At 45.6% G+C, this 24,444-nt stretch overlaps 1 protein-coding gene across 3 annotated transcripts; it reads right to left on the bottom strand.

The window, feature by feature from the left end:
- Window positions 1–9,112: 9,112 nt before the first annotated feature.
- TRNT1 (tRNA nucleotidyl transferase 1) lies at window positions 9,113–22,835 on the bottom strand. 3 transcript variants are annotated; one of them, XM_054035040.1, is made up of 8 exons: window positions 22,740–22,835; window positions 21,012–21,171; window positions 16,230–16,423; window positions 15,170–15,308; window positions 14,489–14,615; window positions 13,089–13,282; window positions 12,647–12,900; window positions 9,113–10,859 (listed from the first exon to the last, which is right to left on the bottom strand). In XM_054035040.1, the coding sequence occupies exons 2-8, from the start codon at window positions 21,169–21,171 to the stop codon at window positions 10,611–10,613; spliced, it is 1,317 nt and encodes a 438-aa protein (XP_053891015.1). In that variant the 5' UTR covers window positions 22,740–22,835; the 3' UTR covers window positions 9,113–10,610. The 3 variants fall into 3 exon arrangements, with proteins under 3 accessions (XP_053891015.1, XP_053891016.1, XP_053891017.1); XM_054035041.1 differs by lacking the exon at window positions 22,740–22,835 and adding an exon at window positions 21,562–21,696; XM_054035042.1 differs by having other exon boundaries at window positions 10,761–10,854.
- Window positions 22,836–24,444: the final 1,609 nt, after the last annotated feature.

Genomic DNA, 24,444 nt, shown 5'->3' with positions numbered 1-24,444 from the left:
ATGCAGAATGGCCAAAAGCAGCACAACTCCTGGAGTCAGCAAGGCCCTTCGACGGGCTCAATTCTAATGTTAACAGTACCAGTTTTACCTCATACAGCCGTCACATCCCAGCAGGAAATGTACCTGCTGTATGTGGTGATGGTCTATGGTTAATGGACGCTTTTGAATAGTTTCCAGCTTACATATAATTGGGACTGTGACAAAAGGTTTGGAAAGAGGATTCTTCCAGCCGTGTGATGAGCTACTGGCAAACGGTAACTCAATAGGAACAGCAGTGATAGAGAGAGACCACTTCTGTCTTGTGCTGTACCAAAGGAGTCACCATCAGGCCAAGCACTGAAACTGGTAGCCTGATTTAAGTGGGTGAGTGTGGAAGCCAGAACATTAACAGTGATGTGCCCTAAACTCTTCAACTCGATTCAGCCAACTGGTCAAACAGAGTCTGAACCTGTTGCCCTTTGGGATACACAGCATGGCCATGTCGGGAGGTGGGTTGAAGGGGGAGCATTTAGGTAGGTAGCAATGTTGAGCCTCGTAGGTTGGATGGGTGAGAAGCATCACCATGGCAGCGTGTACCTCACTCTCTATTTCCAATTTTTTCAGAGCTTTAAGTATAGGCACATTTGGTGTTCTAGACGGGTACTAGGCATTCCCAAGCAAGGGCAACCTTGTGCTAATGCTGTTTTGGGGGCAGTAAATAAAATTACAGTACAGGTTCCTTACTTTTAAACTCAATGTCAGTGCTTAACAAAAGGTTTTAAATTAGCATGTGTAATTTGCCTCTCTCTCTACACCCTCTGATTTGTTCATTCTGCTTTGTTAATGAGAAGCAATTGCATGAGGTGAGTGGGGCGGGAGGACGAAGTAATTGGAACTTAACTCACAACACCATTCACTAGCATTCCCAGTCGCTCAAACTCCAGCACTGACAGTCACAAGCACAATTTTTTTTTTTATTTGCCACAGGGCTAAATTTGGTTTGCTATTTTTAGTTCTTGTTTGCTGTTCTAGAACCAATCAGGCCAATTTGAAAGCATTACATCTAGTTATAGTTCAATTTTCTTATTGCCACGCTAAGGCATAATGCAGGAAGTCTTGTATGACATTACTTGTATAGAAGCTAGTTCACATTTCAGAAACATGCTCCTTCACGTTACGTGCAGCAGTACCAGTCCACTATGTAGAATACTAATTCATTTTTAAAACTGGTCTCCACAATGTAACTATCCTTGTTCTTAGTTTTTTTCCCCCCTAGAGACACTTTTCCCCTTGATTACTTGGTGCATTACACAGTTCAGATAAGTCTTATGTAACAGCAATAAGTATCTAAGTGATACTAAGCAAATATTGCACCTTGAAGATGACTTTTCTTAACGACCCAGCACCTATCAAAGGGGGCGGCAGTGGGGGGGATGAGCCCAAGACTGGCACCCGCCACTACATGGCCAGGGGCTAGAGCCCAAAGCCCCGCAGCCAGCTCCCGGGCCCTGAACCCGAAGACCTGCTGCTGGAGACTGCAGCCTACTGCTGTGTGGCCAAAGAAGGCCAGAGAAGGCAGTGGGACACCAGGAGTGATGGTGAGAAGGGCGGGGGGATGATGGGTCTGGGGCCCTGCAGACTGGAGACAGCCCACCTCCATGTGACTGAAGCCCGGGGCCGGAGGAGGCAGAAGGTACGAAGGGTGATGGCAGGGTGCGGGTGGGTCTGGGGCCAGAGCTCGCCGGAAGCCCTGCAGCAAGATCCCAGGCCAGAGCCCGAAGCCCTCCCACTTTTTTCCTGCCTTAAGGGTGAGCAATGCCGGGGAGGGGAGAGACTGGAGAGGATCAAGTGATAGGCAGGGCCTCGGGGGAAGAGGCCGAGTGGTGACAGGGCCACGGGGGCAGGGGGTTGGCCTCCCACTTCTTGGGAGCCTCTGGCGCCCCTGCTCCAAGGTGGGGGGCCAGTATGGCATGCCTCCAAAGGGGGGGCACTCACATCCAGCATGTGCCCTCCCTGCATAGCCAGCCTTTTTAATTTTGGGGAAGCTTAGCCTCCCCAAACTCTTATACATGCCATCCATGAGTAAGAGAAATTATTTTAAACATTACTGCAACGTCTTGTTGACTGTGTCTCTTTAATTGAAAGCCACCATGATATGCTTGCTTTATTTTGCTTTTACAGTGTGCCAAACCCCTGTTCTTAATCTTGGGGGAAATTGCATGGCATAAAACAAACTTTTAGTGCCTTGTACCTCCTCTATGGTTTTCTCTCGCTGTCACTCCAGCTATCCTCTCCAACTACATGGCAAGCAGGGTGTTTGTTGCTGTATGTCTTGCAGGTCATCAGCGCTGGACACGGGCAAACCAAGGCTTTGACCCTACAAGCAGAATCACTAATGTGACCCTCTATGCCAGCACAGCAGGTCTAGGGCTGTACACAGGTACAGTGGTCCATGCTAGCAGATCTGATTGCAGGATTGGGGGCAAAGAAAGAAGCTAGTCCCAGAGGTCAGAATTCCCGCTGCAGCACAGCCGAAGGACTGGAATCTCAACTCGTATGAGTAAGCCTAGCACACTGGGGGAACCCTTGGGCAAAGGCCACGAGTAAGTCTGCCAGGCAGAGGTGGCGCATGAAGCTGTGACTGTGGGAAGTGCGCTTCCTCCTCCACCATAGGAGGGCGAGCAGGGCCACGTTGGCAGCTGTGGCACAGACACTAGCGCCAGCCTGAGGTCCCTCTGTGGGGGGCTTGGCTCACTGCCAGCGCGAGTTCGCCCTGAGGGCCCCGCTAGGCAGGAGTGTCAGATTTTGAGCAGTCAGAGGGTAAAACAGCTTTTTAGTTGGTATTGAATATACTTTTTTTACATATACTCTAGGTGCTGTATGTGTGTGTGAGGGGGGTGTACATGCTTCTGTGTGTGGGTGTGCACATACACGTGTATATGCTGGGGAGGAGGCATGGGAGTTCTACTCTGTATATGTGTGTGTACACACGTGTGTGTATACCTGTGTGTGTGCACACATGCTCCCTGTGTGTTCACTCCTGTGTATTTGCCTACCCTAGTGCATGTGTGTGAACTGAAATGCTACAGCAAAATGTTTGGCTGCCTCAATGACGGGCTACAGAAAACCCTAAACTAGACAGTAACAGCTTGAAGTGGCAAGCAGAGTAGGGAGGCCGGGGCGGGGGAGGGATATAGTTGGTAAAGTACTACAGGAGTAAACCCTGCAAATCAGACCTGCTCCAAACCTCACAGGGACTCCTTTTTCACGCCTCCATCTCGCTCTCATTCAACTTTCTCATTTACTCCTTCAATCGCAGTGCGTTAAAAACTGCTCAAGGCAAACATGAAGCAAGCTCTTTTGTGTTTTAATATGGAATACTTCAGTTGCTACAGGAGGGCAGCAATAGGAACACACACACACACACACACACACACACACACACACACACACACACACACACACACACACACACACACACACACACACACACACACACACACACACACACACACACACACACACACACACACACACACACACACACACACCCCCGCTCTCTCCCCTGGGGCAATGTTCCTGGGGTCAGGAAAATAAAGCACATTTATCCAAAAGTTTCATGCCACTCACGGTCTATAAAGCGCTTAATAACACACATGCCCATATAAAAGCTTGTTATAGCTAGGCTGCTAAAAAGACGGGCTTAGTGTCCCTGAAAAGTTTGCATAAAAATGCTTACTTGTTGACAGTCTTCCTTTCCTTACCTATACATGGAAACCAGCAGCAGGCGCCGCGCACTCACCGCCTGCTGGCAGAAGGAAAGGATTGGCCTGGAGTGTAAATTTTACTTAAATGTTTGCTTTGCTGCGCTCACCCTCATCTCTAAATCTAATCTGGAGGGTGGAGCAATTGCTGGGTTGTTTTGAATCTATTATGAGTGGCCTGTTTGTCACTGCAAACAGACAAAGCAAGGTACAAGCAACTGGCTTTTATTTCAGTGAGTGCTAGTTATACAAAAACAGGGCTCATGTGACTTCATGTCTTTCGCTGCATCCTTCACCTGTTAGTGATAAGGCAAAAAGAGCAGCAAGTTTTCACTCTTGTGCCTCTTGTTACAAAGAGCTACAGCAATAAGATGAGCTATTTTGAAATGGGCAATGAAAGGCTAATGTATGCATTGGGGCACCCTAAATGTTATATGGACTGTAGAGGGACTAACCACCTCGGGGTGGCTCAGCCCCCATGGTACAGTCATGAGCAACGAGGGCCAGTTTATTTGAGATTAAAGAACCAACTTGAAACTTGATTACAGATCCGTATGGATTGTCACGTGACAGAGATTATTAAAGGGGAACTGGACGGATGCGGTGACTGCTAATAGGCCATTGACGGTGATTTACACACAGATAATGGGCAATCCTGGTTTAAATCTGCCCTCTGCCTGATGTAAGAAGGGATTTGAACATAGGTCTCTCACTGCTCCAATGAGTGCCAAATCACTGGCCTATTCTGAGGTGGGTTTCTGGTACTGTTGGTGTACAAATAATTAATTGGGCTGGCACGTAAGTGAGAATGACACTGTATTTGTGTGAGACGTGGGTGACCCAACGTCAAATCCCTTCACACTAGGCAAAGGGAGAACTGCACTGGAAGGAGCCCCCATCCCACTTAAGTGCCTTAACCACCGGGCCAAGAAGTTATAAGGGGAAACTATTCTGCCCCAGGCTGTTTTGTGCCTTGCCCCGGAGTTGCCCCTGGCCTGTGTCTTGGCAGAAGTCATCCCTTCCCCGCTCCTCCCTGCTGCAGCCGGAAGCAGCTCCTGTCCCTTCCCATAGCCCACAGCCACAACCCACAGCTGCTAAAAAACAACAACCCACAACTGTCAGTTAGAAGTAGCCTAAGTGAGTGGAAAAAAACGCTAGGAGTGGGGCTGGGTGGGGGGGGGTGTGTGAAGGGGCAAAGTGGGGAGGCGACAGCATGAGGTGGCACTAGGGGAGGAGGCAGCAAGGAGGGCCGATGGGTGGGCAGCAGAGATGGGGTGTTCATGTGCTCCCCCCTTTAAATTGTGCCCCTCCCACACTATCAACAGTTACATCTTGCCTTTTCCTACCAGATCACACTCATATAAGAATCCTGTTGGGGCTGCGTGAGGCCATAGTGCATATGCCCAGTGGCAGAAACATAGGTATAAGGGACTTTTAGACACCGCCAGAGTTTGGTAGCAGGTATGTAGGCATGCTAGTGGTGCCTAAATGTTGGATTTAGGCATCTAGAGCGGGAATCATCTTGTTGTAGCTAATTAGCACTGGCAGAGAAGAATTCCAGATTAGATGGCTCATGAGTGCATTCCTGCTTGGCAGTTCCTGTGCTACAGTCTTTTGCATATAGGTTAATTTGGATAACTGGTGTATACTGCAAATTATATGGACAAGCTCCGCATCACGCTAACCATTGGGGGCTGTTATAAGAGGAAAGAACAAGCACTCCTCCAACAGCAGGCATGCACGTGCAATAACAATGATCACATTTACTGTGGCACATTCAAAGGAAATCCTGCCGGTTATTGTAAATTTGAAGTCCTTGCCATAAAGACAAGCTTATTTTAGCGCTTCCCCCATGAAACACAACCTTAACTCCAGGTCTAACAGTCACCACTATTATGTTGCTAGATACACTCTCTCATAGAATTTGTTTTTTGTTCATGTTGGCTGAGAATTTAGTCTTTGAGAAAGTTGCCAAATTACTGCAGCTGTAATCCAATTTCATCTGTTACCCACAGCATGGGCAATGGCATTTTGAGGCCTACTTAAATGTATCCAGCTTATTGCTAAATGATAAACACATGTAACTATGCTATACCTGACAATAGATTATTTTATCAATACCTTCCAGTGTTTCTTAAGAGTTTTGTCTTTCACATCTAAATGTTTAATGGTCCAAACCGTTACTTGTCAGCTAGCTGAGGTGGTGGGAGTATTTCCCAAATGGAGTCACCATGTAAGCATGGCTCAACCACAGCAGGTGTGCATAATTTACAAACTGTTGTCCTGACCTTGTTATTGGAGCCATGAAAGTAGCCTTCTATGCCTGTTCCAAGCACCAATGAAAGCCAAGCAGACGTGGGGGAATGGTGTCTGCGAATATCCAATTGTAGCACTGGATCCTACAATGCTAATAACTTGCACGTAAGGCTCTGCGAATAGGTTTCAAAAGCAAAAATGGCACCCAACTCCCCTTGACTTTAAGTGGCAGTTAGACACATAAATGGCATTTGTGCCTTTGAAATCTACCCCCTAGTTTAATGATGGCCTATTTTAGCACTGGACTTTGAAACTTAGAGGGGGAAAAAAGTTTGAACGAGAAAAAAAAGTGTCTGAGGTTTTTTTTTTTTTCAAATGCCACAGCTCTCAAACTCAAATAATGATTCGAGCAATACATTTTTGATTAAAAAAAATGATCTGGCCTCTGATTGTGAATATTAAGGCGAAGGTTTGGAAAAACTGGTTTTATGGGCTGGTGTTAGCCTTGTCTGTAAAACTTCAGCTCCAGTTGGTAGCTCCTGCAATTGAGCAAGTCATGTTGATGCCAGGATTCAGAGGTGTGAATTGCACGGGTTGCTAACAGGCAATTTAGCAAGTCAGCATGTTAAGCTAAGGTCTGTACAGCCCGTCAAAATGTAAAACCCTATAGAAGTGCTAAGTATTGCTATAAAGTGAATAAGAAAGGGAGGCGGAAACAACCCAAGAATGCCCAGGAAGTAGGGTTGCCAACCTTCCAGGATTGTCCTGGAGTCATCAGGAATTAAAGATGAATTTTTAATTAAAGATTGTCATGTGCTGAAATCTCCAGAAATACCACCAACCAAACTTGGCAACCCTACCTGGAAGCCACTGATGAGTGCTTGTGAACACTCCCACTCAAGCCAGGCCTCAGCTGCCCTGCTCATCCTCTGCTTAGCACTGATGTCAAAGTCGCTTGAGCGCTGAACTCAACCACTGTACCTGGCGCTCAGTGTGCTAGGTGTTTTCTAAAGAAATCAAACCCTACATTCTATGTACTCCAAAAGGCCTCAGGTCCTTACAGTTATTTTCCTACTAACCTCCCTCTAGCAAGCCTTTAAATTTAGCGTTCTCAGGGGGCATAAAAAAAAGCCCCATTGTAGTGATAATACTGCTCCCAGCCTGCTGGCTCTGACCTTTCCTTTTGAGATTCATTCAGGCCCATTTGGGACATTAACGATATTTACCCAAAGCACAGTAAATACATTCATTAAACCTCACAACTCACCTTGGAGGTACATAATTAGTATTATTCTCCATTTTGCTCTCCTCAGGTGGTTCCTTATCTGAGGCAGTGGCATATAGTCTTTTCTTGTCCCTTGGAGAGGGGGGGAGAACGGGTGGAGGGCAGATGAGCAGCTTGCTGAGGGCAGGAGGCCCGCCCTCCCCCTTGGAGTTCTGCACCAAGCGAGGCTGAATTTGTCTTGTGCTACGCTATGGATGGTTGCTACCTCAGCATGGTATCCTTGGTAACATTCTAAATATTAGTCCTTTTCTAAGCATTCCATTAGTGGACATCCCGGGATGATTAGTCATCGCCTAGCTAGACCCCGGAAGACTACAGAAGCAGAGTATCATTGCCTTGTTTATAGCTACTCCCACCCCTGCTTAAGCCTGGCAGCACTGACTCTGCAAGAAAAAACAGAAGGGACAGAGAGCAGAAAAATTGCAGGGAAAAGACAGTGGAAAAGCACTTTCAACTCTTCCTCCGGGTTTTCTCCACAAAGAATCTTCCTCTGCTGCTTGGTGGTTGGGAGCTCTTTTGAAGGATAAAAGGAATATGGTGTATCAGAACAGAACCATCAGTTCCTTTCAGTGACACAGGACAACAAATAAGGAAGCCTGTCTGCACACCAGGGGGATCAGGTCTGTAAAAACTGAGGACATCTACACTACAAAATTACATCGACCTAACTTACATTGGCAGACAGCCCCTGCAGTTATTAAATTGCTTGTGAGTATGCACACTTAGCTCCTTGTGAAAGTGGTGTGTCTGCACCAGGAGCACTTGTATTATCAGAGTGTGGCACTGTGGGATGGCTTCTGAAGGCCAGTAACAGTCATAATCATAATCAACATAATCAACAGTGTGTACACTGACAGTGTGTTGACCTAATTAGATCGACTGACTCTAGGCTGCTCAGAGAGGTGGTGTTACAGTAGGCTTAGAGAAGCACTTATGTCAGCGAGAGCCCAATGTAAGTGAAGACACTGCCACAGCTAGATTGAGACAAGGCAGCTTCTGTTGCCCTAACCGCTTAGTATAGACCAGGCCTGAATTTGCTTAGTTACCCTGGCTTCACAAAACATAATAAATAATCCATTCAACCATTAATATTGGGAGCCATGTTAGAGAAAGGGCCACAGTATTTATGAACAGGGATGTCCTACAGCCTGTCAGACCCAAAATATGTTATATGGAACTTTACAAATTAATACAAATTATGAATAGAGCTTAAATAAGCCACTTATGGAATACACTACTTAAAGTGAATTTGACAATGATATCTACAACAGCTTTGTTGCTTAATTGTGGAATTGAATATAATTAAATTTCATACTGAATTAGAAAATAGAGCTATTAACAGCAGCTTTTAATGTAGAATTTAATAGTTTGTTTAAAATGTTATGTAGTCATTCACAGCTATGAAAATTGATCTCTCACAGTTTCACATCTTTTAATTTTATTTCTTCCAAATTCTGTGAAACAGAATTGAGCATTCAATGCACCCGAGGTAGGCACCAGAAATTTAATAAGAATTTTAATTGGGGTATTTGATCTGAGGTGCTAAGCAGGTTGCAATTAAAAACAGAGTGATTGTATTTAATCACACTATTTTCAAAGCAACTTGCTTTTCAATCTGCTGAGAGTGTCACTTTAAGGATAGAAAAGTCAAAGATGCCAAACCCTCCCGGAGTTTCATCTTGAGAAGAGAAATTTCAAAGCTGCTGCATTAAGTTGCTACCTGACAGGGCTGCTTTAAGGATTAATTCAAGTCTGTTAAGTGTTTTAAGTTCCTTAGAGAGAAGGACCTACTTCAGTGCTAAATTGTATCATGTTTTCCCCAGCAAAATTAAACAAAAATACTTTATTTAACAAATTGTAAAGATAGAATGCTGTGATAAGCACATCAACAGACTAACAAAATACAACCATGCTCTTATTAATATGAAAATACAGTACTCAAGGATTTGTGTTTTCTCCTCAGTTTCCGATCATTGGCCCTAAACTGCTACAGAACAATGTATCATGTCGAGTGTGTAAGTAACTGGAATCCAACACCCCCCAGTAATAATTAGCCACATAAAAGTACACAAATACATGTTCTGCTGTAAAACTGCTCTGATTTTACTGCCATCTAATGTTAGAGTCATTGTCTGTTTTCGTAAACTAATCCCATTGATTTCAATTCAAGCATTCATTGAATGACACTAAACCTAAGTAAGGGTAGCAGGAACTAGGCCCAAAGTCAGTTCTTTTGAGAGGTGTGGGGGTATTACGGTAGTAAATATATTTTTACAGTCCATTCCTTATTCCCCCAAATGCTAGACATTTTTTACATGCCCATATTTCACTGGAATGTCAGTACTTCAAAGCGTATACCCAGTTCAGGTTCACTTTGCCTAGGGTATGTCAAGAAAACACACACTAACCCTTTTACTCTCTTTGAGAGCTGTGGCTGTAGGGAAAGGTGAGAAGGGAATTACTTCTAGTCAGTAAAGAGAAGAGGAGGTGGTTCTCTTTTACTATGGCAGGATGTGATTACCTGACACTGGAAGGAGAAATCTGGACTAGCTACTCTGGACCTGTTTTAGTTTTCAGTGGTTACATGTTACACTTTAATATTCCTCATTTCATGTACAAAAATTAAAATAGATTTTAGGAAAAAGGGCAGAGGGGCTCCAAAATTTTGTATCCTTGTAAAATGAGAAACAAATGATTGAAAAAATCACAAGACATAAAAAGTACTTATACCCAAGTAGATACTGATGATAGTGATTTAGACTAGTCATCCATTTAATCTAAAATTGATTTTGGAATTAAGATAAAAACCAAAACCTTTAGGAAAACAGGGCTGTTTCACATGATAGGATATCATTTGTTTGGGAACTGTTGAAGTGAACCTTTCAATCTGATACTCAGCTTTGACTACAAAAAATAATGCATTAAAGAGGTTTTTTAACTGGAGCACAGAAGTCATTCACCTTGTCTGTAGCTAAATCAGAATATCAAAAATCCTTGTGTCACCTCTACTTGCCATTAGGAACATAAGAGATAAAAAAAAAACCCAAGTATTAATTATTTACCATTTAAACAGAACAAACAGAGGTAGGGTTTTCAGTCAGATTGGCAGAAATAAAGCCGCACGTTACTGCACAGCTAAACTCCTGCATTCAGAGCATAGTATGAATTTTGAACATAAACAATTCTGCGCCTAAAAGTCTTGAACTCAAATGCAATATTGGCTGGTAGTAGCATTATATTTACATATATTTTGATTCTTCCTGTAACAAGATAATTGTATTTATGTGCATTACTAAATTATCATCAAACCTCACTACTCTTAGATTTTACACCTTCTTTACACACGTTAAGAGTTCTTCTTTATCCATTTGGTAACCACTCTTCTTCCACTGATCCCTTAACTGCTGTAACACTGTTCCAATTTCCTTTCCAGAAGAAATTCCCATTTTTCTTAAATCATGGCCACTGATAGGAAAAGAAGGGACAGACCATTCTTGCATTTCCTTTAGAAGATGCTCTTCTCCTTGGTATTTTAGAAGCTCACAGATCCTGGAGTTCATATCAGGTTCTCTAGACTTAAACAAAACCAAACCACACATCAACTATTAAAGTGTCAGAAAACAGCTTAGTCTCAGATCAGTTCCTACACAACATCACCAACTGACACCACAACCGGCGCCCTCTTGGCAGCCTATAAGGGCAAGTTAATATATATACACACATATATACATATACATATATATACACACACACACCCCTCTACCTCAATATAATGCTGTCCTCGGGAGCCAAAAAATCTTACCGCCTTATAGGTGAAACCGCGTTACATTGAACTTGCTTTGATCCACCGGAGTGTGCAGCCGCCCCCCCAGAGTGCTGCTTTACCGCGTTATATTGAGGTAGGTGTGTGTGTGTGTCTGTGTGTGTGTCTGTGTACATTTTATAACATCTCCATTTTAACTGTGCAGTTGATTAGTTTTCCCCAAAATCTAACCAAGACTGGCACTTGCAAGAGAGCCACTGTAGCTACCAGACTGACCCAGATGAGAAGTTGGTTTTAGTATTTTGGGGAAGGTGGAACAAATCAGAAGAAATAGTGGAGGTGATATTTTTCATCCCAAGTCAGTGAGCCTGTCTGATTACTTAGGTTTGCAACCTGGGGATTTTTGGCAGATCCTTGGAGGCTTCTGGAAACCCAGATAGTAGTGGTAGCAGTGGCCATCAACCTTTTTTCTTCTGTGTTAATGCAGCATTAGAGATCAGCTGGGACAGTCACAGCCAAACTAACATTCCCCAGATATGTTTGCAAGGAATTGTGCAGCACTGACTCAAACTTTTGTTTCAGATGTTTAAGTCCAACATTTCAAACCTGGCTGCCTTAAAGTCAGACCGATAGACCCATGCAAAATCTGCTACCTTACGGAGTTGGGGCAGCTCAGCACTGCTAAAAATGATATTACTTCTAAGAAGGTGCATACATATGGATTTTAGGAGCCTAACACAAACCATCAAATTTGAAAATTTTGGCTTTTTTTAGGTATCAAAGTGTGATACAGGTGACCATGTGAATGGCAGCTCTGAAGGGGGCCTCAAAATATCAAACTTGGTGTTTTATGCGCACGTGATAGATTTATTATAGTAATTAAATTCCTCCCCTGACCCCCAAACCTCCCCCCACACCCAACAACCCTCCAGGTTCACTCCTAGGGTCCTTCCCTCTCTCTCAGCTCCTCCGTTGCCCCAGACTCCCACAAGCCGTTGCACTGCTTCTGAGGGGCATGAGAAATATGTTTCTGTATTGTAGTTTAAATGAATTACTCAAAGTTCTGTATTTATTTGCCTAGTAAGGAATCTATTTGTCAAAAAACATTTCCTGAATCTTTTTTTTTCCCTGTATTACTACTGTCATACTTGCTGACAGATATTTTGAAACAAATTACCCAAATAATTGAAACTGGTGTGATTCTAATGGTGTTATTTTGACAAAAAAAAAATATGCAGAATTTTAAAATATCATGTGCAGAATTTTTAATTTTTTGACACAGAATTCCCCCAGGAGTAAACTATAGTTAACTCTGTATAGCACTTTTCATCCACAAATCTCAAAGTACTTTTGAAAGGAAGGAAAGTATCATGATCCCTATTTTACAGGTGGGAAAACTTTGGTTATAGAGGTGAAGTAACTAACCCAAAATCACAAAAGCAGGCCAGTAAAATGGCTGGGAATAGAACCCAAGAGTCCTGATTCCCTGTCCAGGGTCCTCTGCATTGGATGAGGCTGCCTCTTTTCCTGTCCGTCTTAAGTGAGAGCTTTGAGTTTAACATAAGAAATAAAATAGACAGTGATGTGAAATTCACTTACATCTATAATGAAGTCTTGATATGGTTTAAGTGGTTCTGGACTATCTATAGCTTTGATTAAGTCTCTTCTATGCTTCATTATAAAAAGGCCAAGGTTTTTCTCTTCTTTTGAGATTTTCAGCCTCAAATCGAGTTTTATGACATCATCCTGCACCTTGAACAGTGATGTTAGAACGGTCATTGGTTTTGGAAACAGATTCTGAACATTTTTACTGACTTTGTCAAATTCCTCTAAACTCCCATTAACAGGTAATCCTGAAGGGGGACACACAAAAAGCATCATGAAACAGTGTTACAAAAGAACTAGCAAATCAGTAGAAGAAATGGTCTAATCAAATACTGCACAACACCACAAATGACTATGGAGACTACTGCCATCTTAATATGCTGGTCTGCAGTTATTTGTGTTATACAATTCTTATGCAACCATCATTGTACTTTACCTATATAATGGGCAACATCAAGTTCATACATAAGTCGAACCAAATGATTTACGTGGTTTCCAACAAGAATTTTTTTCAGTTCCACCCAAATCCTCTCTCCTGATATTCCAGCCAAACCTTTGGCATTTTTCTTAATTGCTTCCAGAGTATTAGGTTCATGGTCACCAGGCTTTTCTGCTATTCTTCCATAAAACCTACAAAATAAGAATTCTAAATTTTATTACATTTAACAATTCTCCTGTTTATTACTTCTCAGAGAATTACCTCAGGGCAATATTAACTGTCCCAATCTTAAAGTATTCATGGAGTATTAAAGTGCAACTGATCTTACAAAATTAGAACTTCTATAGTGCTTTATATATCCACAGATGTCAAAGTACATCACACTTTCAAAGGCATCATCACTTCATTCTACAGATGAAACTGAGGTACAGTTGAAAAGGGTCTTACAGAAAGTTGGTGGCAGATCTTGGGACAGAATTGAAGTCTCTTAGGGACAGATTTTCAAAGGTATTTAGGTGTCTAGTGGGTTTTTCAAATGCACCTAAACAGATTAGGTGCCTAACAGGAGTCAGGCAGCTAATCTGTTTAGGCACTTTTGAAAATTCCACTAGGTGCCTGTCTGCATCTTTAAATGGCTATATAAATGCCTTTGAAAATCTGGCCGCTGACTGCTATGACCTACTCCCAATGAACCAATCAGTTTCTAAACTTGTAATGATTATCCAACTTTTGTGTCTTCAGAATAGCTCTTTCCTTTTCTCTCTGCATGTTCTCAGATAACGTGTCATTCATAAACCATTCCTGAGAGGTTAATGCTACGTTGGCTCTACTCTAACTTCCCTTGTAAAAAATGGCAGCACTCCCCATTCCTCAACAGAGGAATTATATTACGCATATTACACACCCACTAACCTTCCAAGCCACTGTAGTGAATTCTGGACATCTGCTTCCAAATCAGAGGCAATCACAAAAGAAAAGCTGATTGATCACTGAAAATTTCTAGGTATGGTAACATTAGATCCATTGAGGGGTCAGAGTAACCAGTAAATTGAGCTTCACGTTATCAGTTAACTCCACAGTTCTAAGGCTAACCCAGTCTTGTTTCTCCATCTACATGTTTTGTTAATAACTGGGACATCAGGCTGCAGAAACCAATGTGTAAAGACCCATCGTCCTATTTATCACTGCAGAGGGAAAATCATTACCAAAATTACATTTGATTCCTTATTTTCAGCATCTTACTGAGGACAAGGCACTATATGAGTTTGGCCTGTGTGTTTTTCATGACACACTAAGTTTCTATTTATCCAACTGGCTGTGGAATATAACACTCTATAGTTATTTTCAAACAAAATCTTCACAAATGTTATTCTTTATTTAGAAAAGCAAAGTATTACCTGAAATATCTCAGTATTCGTAAATAATCCTCTCGTATTCTCTGGCTTGCATGTCCTACAAATCTGACTCTCTTGTTTTTTAAGTCTTCGTAACCTCTGAAATAATCAAAAAGCGTGCCATCCAAACCTAGTGCAGAAAAAGTGTTTTTAAAAGGCGTACTTAAGTAAATGTAAAAACAGCCTATAATTTAGTTAATTTAAAGCAGCAGAGAATATACACTTAGTTTTAACAAGATACTCTATTACTGGGTAGATGATTAAATTGCAGCAAGGGAGGTTTAGGTTGGACATTAGGAAAAACTTCCTATCAGGGTGGTTAAGCACAGGAATAAATTGCCCAGGGAGGTTGTGGAATCTACATCATTGGAGATTTTTAAGAGCAGGTTAGACAAACACCTGTCAGGAATGGTCTAGATAATACTTAGCCCTGCCGTGAGTGCACGGGACTGGATTAGATGACCTCTTGAGGTCCCTTCCAGTCCTATGATTCTATGAAGAAAACGTTCGCATCAAAAGACATGAAAGCCAAGCCTCTGATCTGTCAGATCTCCCCCGTTTGTGCAACCCAAAGTTTAGCTATAGGAATAAGTGGAGGCAGACTGTGGCTTTTGTTGAAAGCCTAGATGAAACACTGCCTTCACAATAAGACAGAAATTATATTTTATTTTTGGAAGAACTTACCTAAAAACATAGAGTTGATTGTAAGATCTCTTCTTTCAGCATCTTTTTCCCAGTCAGTTGTGAATTCCACCTCTGCATGTCGTCCATCAGTGACTACATCAATTCTAAGTGTGGTAATTTCAAAGTTCTGTTCATGGAGCTGCAATTCACACAATATTGTTGTTTTATCTTCAAACACAATAGGGAAAAGGAATCAATGTACAAGAGTTAAATGTTTCTTTGTGCATATCCAGCTTCTAAACACATGTACAATGAATTCCATGAACAGAAAAACCAGAATACGTTCATTGCCTTTAAGTTAGGTAAGGTTTCATTTTTAATTTTCTCATGCTACTTGGGGGGCTATACTTTTGTTCAGAAAACAGAAGCAAAATAATTATACAAATCTTGGAGGAAATAATTGCAATGGTACTTTGGCTAAGATCAAGCATAGTATCAGTTTACTATTGGATAAGCCCTGTATTGGGGACAATATATCCTGCTTTTATATAGTGATGGACTATCTAACACAGGGTGGGCAAACTTTTTGGCCTGAGGGCTGCATCGGCTTTCAGAAATTGTATGAAGGGCCGGTTAAGGGAGGCTGTGCCTCCCCAAATAGCCAGGCAAGGCCCGGCCCCTGCCCCCTATCCACTCCCCCACCTCCTGCTTCTCACCCCGATGCCCCCGCGGGACCCCTGCCCCTGACTGCCCCCCATCCAACCCCTCCTCTCATTCCTGACTGCCCACCTCCAGGACTCCTGCCCCTGACTGCCCCCCGCAACCCCATCCAACCCCCCCCTCCTTCCTGACCCCACCCCGGGACCCCTGCCCCATCCAACCCCCCCTTCTCCCTGTCCTCTGACTGCCCCTGGAACCTCTGTCCCTGACTGTCCCTCACCGCCCCATCCAACTCCTTCTCCTTCCTGTCTGCCCCCCAGGACCCCTGCCCCATCCAACCACCCCTTCTCCCTGTCCCCCTGACTGCCCCACGCAGGCCGTAGTTTGCCCACCTCTGATCTAACAGATCTTTTCTAACTACTAAGAGCCTACATGATTCATAAACCTAGTTTGTGATTACCCTGGCAGTAATGGTTCCATGTTTTTCTCCTTTGTTATTGATCATACGAACACCAGCAGACTGGAACATTTCCTTCATCTGAGTAGGCGTAGCAATGGTGGCAAAGTCCACATCTTGTGGTTTCGTTCCATTTAATAAATCTCTGACAGCACCTCCAGCTATTCTTAATTCATACTTTTCCTTTTCAAATAACTCTGGGAGGGGAAAAAGTCATGGTAAGAATATTTTCTTTTAAAAATGTAATATCCATCTTTAACCAGCTGTAGATTTGGCTCACACATATATTGGGGCAGATTTTCAAAGATGAGGCAAATATTGAATACGCACAAATACCAGGATTGCAGGTAAACAAAAACAAACTAGGCATGTGCGCATACAACCAAGCCAGCTGATTACCTAACTGGCCACGTACGGACACAAATCTGTTTGCAGTCATGACATCGCATGCACACATTTGAAAATCTAGCCCAGTACATTATGTTAACAAAGGCTTGTTTTGCATAAAAGACAAAGAAAGACAATATAGGCCTTGTGCATTCAGCAAATAAATACACCTCTACCCACATATAACGCTGTCCTGGGGAGCCAAAAAAATCTTATGACGTTAGAGGTGAAACCACATTATATCGAACTTGCTTTGATCCTCCGGAGTATGCAGCCCCCCCCCGAGCACTGCTTTACCGCGTTATATCTGAATTTGTGTTATATCGGGGTAGAGGTGTATTTAGGTTACTGTAATTTGCATAAGGTTATACTTGCTGTAAAGTTTGAATAGCACCACAAGAGAACCTAAACAAGATTAACTGTGCAAGGGCTCGCACATGCACACATCTACCATTGGGTTTATGTGAAATTAAAACATGTGATAAACAGTTTAAAGCAGTGATACTCAGATCTCAGTGGTTCAGAAGCCAAATTAGCCATCAACATTACCTAAAAGAGCCACAGTAGTATGAATTCATTGTTTCATTCAATATTTTATGTATACAATATGTGTGTGTGTGTGTGTATATATATATATATATATATATATATATATATATATATATATATATATATATATATATATATAAAAACAAACACACACACTATACTCACAGCAAAATGAGAACTGCAGGAGACACATTAAAGAGACATTTCTGACTTGCGAGACTCAGTCTAGTATCACTGGTTTAAAGATTACTGCTGGTAATAGTTCAGTACTGACTTCTGTTGTCACTGTGGACCCAGAATATGAAGAAATGCCTCTATGACCTTGAAGAACCAAAAAAGTTAGTCTGCTGCCTTCAGCAACTTCTTGACATAAATTATGAGGTGCACTGTCTTCTTTGGAATCTATACAAATGATTGTCATATTTGAAATTGGTAAAAAAGAATATATGGCAAAGTACACATCTCCCTGTAGTCTTAATATTTTACCAAAAAGAGGCAACCTTCCTCAATTAATTTAGAAAAGTGGTTCCTGCAAGCCTTGCAATACTTTTACTTCAGTGCATCTGCAAGATTCATGAGTTAGAAACCAAATATTTATTTTCTTTCAGGCAATACGTTAATTTTACTAGAATTTAAAATATTTTTTTAAATAAAGTTTCAAAAGACACCCTTTAAAGTTGAGAGGCATGGTCAGTACATTACTACCACATTCCGGCAAATGACATTATAATTTACGTAAATATTATTACAGTGCAGTTTTCCTAATCTCCAATGTTTTCTTCTTGACAGATTTACTGATGCAGTAACCTCAAAATGTGATATATCTCAATTCAAGGTCAGAGGTGTAACTGCAATACCATACTTATTCAGTGGTGCCAAAAAATCAGTTGTTCCACCCCAAGTTTAAAAGAAAAAGTCAGACTCAAGAAGTGAGATTTGTTTTCAACTAAGAAAAGAGAAACACACAAAGAACATATTATACATAAAAATGCGTTAAAATGTCCAAGTTTGCTAAAGCGAGGCAGAGGTTTTTTTAGACCTCTTAATTGTAAAACGAAGACAGAAGAAACAAGAATACATACTAATTTAGGAACAAAATTGTTGATTTTTTCATTGTTTATAAACCTACTGTGAATAAAAATGTTTTCATTTATTATTTCAATTAAAAGAGTTTTGCGGATAAATATTCCCTTGTAGTGTTGAAATCCTTAATAATACCCGCACATGAGAACCAAAAAGTCGAATAGACTAAATAGACTAAAAACTGACTGAAATGGCTTTGACCAATGTGCCAATTACACTGTCCTAGCTGAATGAAATGCAAACAAGGAAACAACGTACATTGGGAAAAAACAGCTGTTTAAAGCTTTCAGTTTCAACAATGTAAGGCATTTTAGTATCAGCCATATTAAAATGTTCTTTTTTCTTGAAAGTGTCCCCTTAAGAAGTTAGAATAAAATGATATATGAAGCCACTTTCATGTATTTATTCATTTAATTTCCAAAGTGATTTAATAATATTTTAAACTTACATAGTACTATCCCGAAAGATCCCAAACACTTCACACATTACACAAAACACCCCAACTTTTGGAAGGGACAGCAAACAAATGGCACACAAAGTCAATGAAATTTTGTCTAATACACTAGAGCAAATCCAAATTCAATATATGGTACCATCAAATCTTTAATATATTTACAGAGCTAAGATAACAGGATCACTGAGTTTAGAAAGCTTATGCTCCAATACTTCCGTTAGTCTTAAAGGTGCCACAGGACCCTCTGTTGAGTTTAGAATGCAATTCTACCCTCAGGAAATGAATCTCTAAAAATGTCACAGTGGGACTCCATATACATTGTCTCACTGATCTGCATTTTAAATTTGCTCAGTTTGAAAGTGAAAAGATTTGTTTTCTAAATGCCATCACCCACAAACTCACCCTGGACCCCTACTTCTCTCTATTTCATAAATCAACACCAGTAATAGAGGTTCTGCAAGCCAAATGTATCTTCGGCCCCATAAACTTCAGATTTTGCACTCAGTGACACTATCAGCCTTAGGTAACTTTGTACAGGTGTTACCTATAATCTGAAGACAGAGGGGTTGCCAAGGTGCAATCTGGCAGATAGCAGTGAGAAAAATAAAAGAATTCAGCTTGACTGTGAAAACACCCAGGGTTTGTGCTGATGACATTTGCAAGCTGGGCATATCTGAAACGTGAATCCTAGAAATGTAGGACTGGAAGGGAGCTCAAGAGATCATCTAGTCCAGTCCCCTGCACTGAGGCAGGACTAAGTGTTATCTAGATCATTCCTGACAGGTGTATGTCTAACTTGCTCTTAAAAATCTCCCATGACGGAGATCCCGCAACCTCCCTAGATAATTTGTTCCAGTGCTCAACTACCTTGACAATTAGCAAGTTTTTCCTAATGTCTAACTAAATCTCCCTTGCTACAATTTAAGCCCATTTATCACTCTCCTCTTTATAACAACCTTTTACGACCTTGAAGACTGGTACGACCCCCCTCAGTTTTCTCTTCTCCAGACTAAACAAACCCAAGTTTTTCTACCTTACAGGTCATGTTTTCTAGACCTTTAATCATTTTAGTTGCTCTCTTCTGGACTCTCCCCAATATATCCACTCCTTTCAGGGGTGAAAGTAGGTTAGGCCACTTACTGGTACAGGCTGGGTGGGGAGGGGGGCGGGCCCCTCCGGCCCCTGGAAGGGGTGGGGCCTCAGGCAGAATGGGCAGGCTGGGGGTCAACATCCCCCAACCAGCCCTTTCAGGCCGCCTGGCCCGTGCTGTCTGGGGCTTCCGTGTTGATTTAAAGGGCCCGAGGCTCCGGATGCCGCTGCTGCACTAACAGCAACAGTGTCCGGAGCCCCGGGCCCTTTTTAATCGCCGGCCCCAGGGCAACTGCTCCCTTTGGCCCCTCCGCCCGTCAGAGGCTGCGGGAGGGAGGGGAGAGCAATGGGGCAGGGACAGTAAAGCGCTGCAGGGCCCTTTGCCGAGGCAGCGTTTTAATGTTGCTGCGCCCCCCACTGACCAGGGGGGCCTGCCGGGGGGTGGGGTAGGGGGGGCGCGCAGGAACGTTAAAGCGCTGCCGCGGCAAAGGACGGGGGGGAAGGGGCAGCGACGTTAAAGCGCTTTAAAGACGGTCCTTTGCTGCGACAGCGCTTTGAGGATCCTTAAAGCGCCGTCGCAGCAAAGGACCGTCCTTAAAGCGCTGCCCCCCCCACCCCTTCTTGACAGTGTGCCCTGAGGTTGGTACTCACGCTCTTGTACTTCTGCAAGACAACTTGATCCAGAGAACAATATCTGCACATTGGATGGTACGGTTCCACCTTTCATTTTCTGAGTTCATAAGTGATGGAGTAAGAGTCGATGATGAATATGGAACCATTTACACAAAGTCACGTTTGCAGGAAGCACTGAATTTTACAGTTATACAAAAGCATGCATGTTCCAGCATGCAGTACCTGCACCAATACCTAGTCCCTCCTACATGTGTACAGATAAAGGCTATGTGTACATTAGAGATCTCTCTGATGGAGATATCCATTCATTGGTGAGAAATGCACTTGTGTCCACACTCAAATTTGTTTCAATATATATTTCTCTAACCATTAATCAATGCACGCTATACCAACACAAGGTTGTAGTAAGCTTCCTTCTGTATTAGCTTCATCAATTGAGTGGCAGCCTGGACCCCTCCAAATTCCAATCAGTGCTAACAGTGCTCTGAGCTAGTGATCTACAATGATCTGGTCACTTTTCTGAACTCCACTGCCAGGGATTTGCTTGACCAGAAGTCACCTCTGAGGATGGAAGTATAAGGCTCTCTCACCTGCCACACTCTTCAGCCCTGGGGTGAAGAGAGACTGGAATTCCGGAGACTCCAGCTTCATGGTGACCAAGTGCCGTCCCTGGATCTGGACCCCTCTCTGAGTGCGGGGGAAGAGGTGGAGACCTCCCCTGCAGCGCTGCAGGAACAGCTGACACCACATCTAAAGAGAAGGAATGGACCCAGTTTAAGTTGGGACGGAACCCGCAGCTGAGGACAGAAAGCCAAGCTCCCCTTCTCTGCAAGCTTCTCCATAAAGGTGGGAAGGGGCAAACTACTGATCTTGACATGAATATGCCCTCTTCAATTACCACAGCACCGGTGCACCTCCAGAACTTCAATGAATGTCTGCTCAGTACAGCCCCTGTGAAATAAGGGAGCATCACCACCTTTGTTTTACAAATGGAAAACTAGGAACAGGACTCCTTGTTGTTTTTGTAGATACAGACTAACACGACTACCCCCTGATACCTGACACAGGAACAGCCATTAAACCCTTGCCTACGCATGCTGTGGTTCCCGCTTAACTGCTCCTGACGATGCATAGACCCACCCAGGCCAAAATAACGGTGCCTTGTTCCGGGTTAGCTCAACCGACTCTGAAAGGTTCAGATTCCAGAATAAGAGTGTCCACACACACAGCTACTCCGAGTCCGGACCCCAAGCTGGCGCGCAGAGCTGGGGGGGCGGGGGGGGGACACGACCCCAGGCCGGCGCGCAGAGCTGGGGGGGCGGGGGGGGGGACACGACCCCAGGCCGGCGCGCAGAGCTGGGGGGGCGGGGGGGGGGACACGACCCCAGGCCGGCGCGCAGAGCTGGGGGGGCGGGGGGGGGACACGACCCCAGGCCGGCGCGCAGAGCTGGGGGGGCGGGGGGGGGGGACACGACCCCAGGCCGGCGCGCAGAGCTGGGGGGGCGGGGGGGGGGACACGACCCCAGGCCGGCGCGCAGAGCTGGGGGGGCGGGGGGGGGGACACGACCCCAGGCCGGCGCGCAGAGCTGGGGGGGCGGGGGGGGGGGACACGACCCCAGGCCGGCGCGCAGAGCTGGGGGGGCGGGGGGGGGGACACGACCCCAGGCCGGCGCGCAGAGCTGGGGGGGCGGGGGGGGGGGACACGACCCCAGGCCGGCGCGCAGAGCTGGGGGGGCGGGACACGACCCCAGGCCGGCGCGCAGAGCTGGGGGGGCGGGGGGGGGACACGACCCCAGGCCGGCGCGCAGAGCTGGGGGGGCGGGGGGGGGGACACGACCCCAGGCCGGCGCGCAGAGCTGGGGGGGGGGACACGACCCCAGGCCGGCGCGCAGAGCTGGGGGGGCGGGGGGGGGACACGACCCCAGGCCGGCGCGCAGAGCTGGGGGGGCGGGGGGGGGGGACACGACCCCAGGCCGGCGCGCAGAGCGGCCCTGTGCAAAGTCTGAGGCGGAGCGAGGCCCGAACCCCGCTCTCCTTGCCCCCCCAGACCCCCCGAGTCCGGAGTTCCGGACCCTTCCCGGCGCAGCCCCCCCCGGCAGAAGGCTCCGAGGGGGCCGCGCGGAGCCGGCATTGCAGCGGGGCTCGGCCCAGGGCAAACGGCGCCGGGATGAGTGGGGCCCGCCCCTCCGCTGCCCGCTGCGGGCGGGGGGCTGGTTGGGCCCAGGGCAGGCGCCGCGGGCTCCGGCCTGACGGGAGCGGCCCCCAGCTCGGCGGGCGCTTGGATCGCGGGGAGCGGGGGGGGGAGGAGGCCGCCTTACCCAGCCTGCGGCCTCCGTGCCGAGCTGCCCCGCCGAGGCCGCCTCTTCCGGGAAGGGCGCGGGAGCGCCGAGCGCCGCAAGAGCGGGGAGGAGCGGTCGCGGGGCGGGAGGATGACGGGCCCAGCGCCCCCTGCCGGCCCCTAGGGAAGGTTCTGGCTGTGGGGCCCTGCGCCCCCTGCCGGCCCCTAGGGAAGGTTCTGGCTGTGGGGCGGCCCCGGGGAAGGTGCTGGATGTGGGGCCCTGCGCCCCCTGCCAGCTCCTGGGAAAGGTGCGGGCTGTGGGGCCCAGCGCCCCCTGCCGGCTTCGGGGGAAGGTGCAGGCTGTGGGGCCCAGCGCCCCCTGCCGGCTTCGGGGGAAGGTGCAGGCTGTGGGGCCCAGCGCCCCCTGCCGGCCCTTAGGGAAGGTGCAGGCTGTGGGGCCCAGCGCCCCCTGCCGGCTTCGGGGGAAGGTGCAGGCTGTGGGGCCCTGTGCCCCCTGCTGGCCCCTAGGGAAGGTGCGGGCTGTGGGGCCCAGCGCCCCCTGACGGCTTCGGGGGAAGGTGCGGGCTGTGGGGCCCTGTGCCCCCTGCTGGCCCCTAGGCAAGGTGCGGTCTGTGGGAACCTGCGCCTCCTGCCAGCTCCGGGGGAAGGTGCGGTCTGTCGGGCCCTGCGCCCCCTGCCGGCTCCAGGGCAAGGTGCGGGCTGGGGAACACCAGTGCCCCCTAAAGGCGAAGACAGTGGGACTGTGGGATCTGCATCCCAGTGTCCTAGTGCTCTTAGACCATCTCATCACCCAGCCCCTCAACAGCCAACATGGAGCCTTCAACCTGCACCAGGTCTACGCTGTCGTCCTCCCCCGATCACCTCAGCGTCCACTGGGCCAGGCTGAGGGAGATAATGATGAGCCTCCTGCTCCTGTGAGCATCCCTGTTGTGGATGAAATAAATCCCCACACAAGTCTGAGGGACCCCTGGTCACTTGCCCTATTAACCTCTGTAGGGCACCTTGACTGATTCTGCCACTAACCCACAGACAGTGCTTCTGTTTTTTGGCATTTATTAATTTCGTTTTGGGAGGGTTATTTTCAAGAGTTTTTGAGTTTTATGTAGCTGTCCAAAAAAACGGGGGGTTGCGGCTTTCTCTCTGAATATACACTGATTTCATTTCTTTTTAATTGGGATATTTATCAGTTGCACTAGACAATCAGAAGCCAGCCTGCAGAGTATCATGAGAACTTCCATACATACTTGGGTAAGGTGGGCAGAAGAAACATACGGTGTACGGTAATAGGTATGTGTTGTCAGACGTCACCGGTGTGGTGCTCTGCTCTGTCTAATGTTGATAACAGTCAGCTGTGTGTGTGTTCTCCCTGTGTGCTGTCCCAGCTCTGCGCACATCACTGGCACAGCAGATCTCGAGCGAACTGCCCAATGACCACAGACTCCGATAAGGTACAAAGGCATCCGGCCACGTTTATTGCCAAATGAAACAGTCTCTAGCTCCCCGGATCAGATGTCTATAGTTCTGCTAGTACATATGTGACAATGCCTGGGAATGTTAGGCCTGGGACCATGACTGAGGAATGTAGTATTATGATTGAACCTAAGAGGCACACCAAATAATTAATATATATGAATAATATGGATAGGGTGTATATATTTGTAGTGTATACAGGCATATATGTATGTATGTGTACATATAACAGCACTTTATATCCAAGCATAACA

This window comes from Malaclemys terrapin, chromosome 7 (assembly GCF_027887155.1).
Source record: "Malaclemys terrapin pileata isolate rMalTer1 chromosome 7, rMalTer1.hap1, whole genome shotgun sequence".
Taxonomy (NCBI): Eukaryota; Metazoa; Chordata; order Testudines; family Emydidae; genus Malaclemys; species Malaclemys terrapin.
Note: the sequence above shows the minus strand (reverse complement) of the source record. Positions and strands in the feature narration are given on the sequence as shown.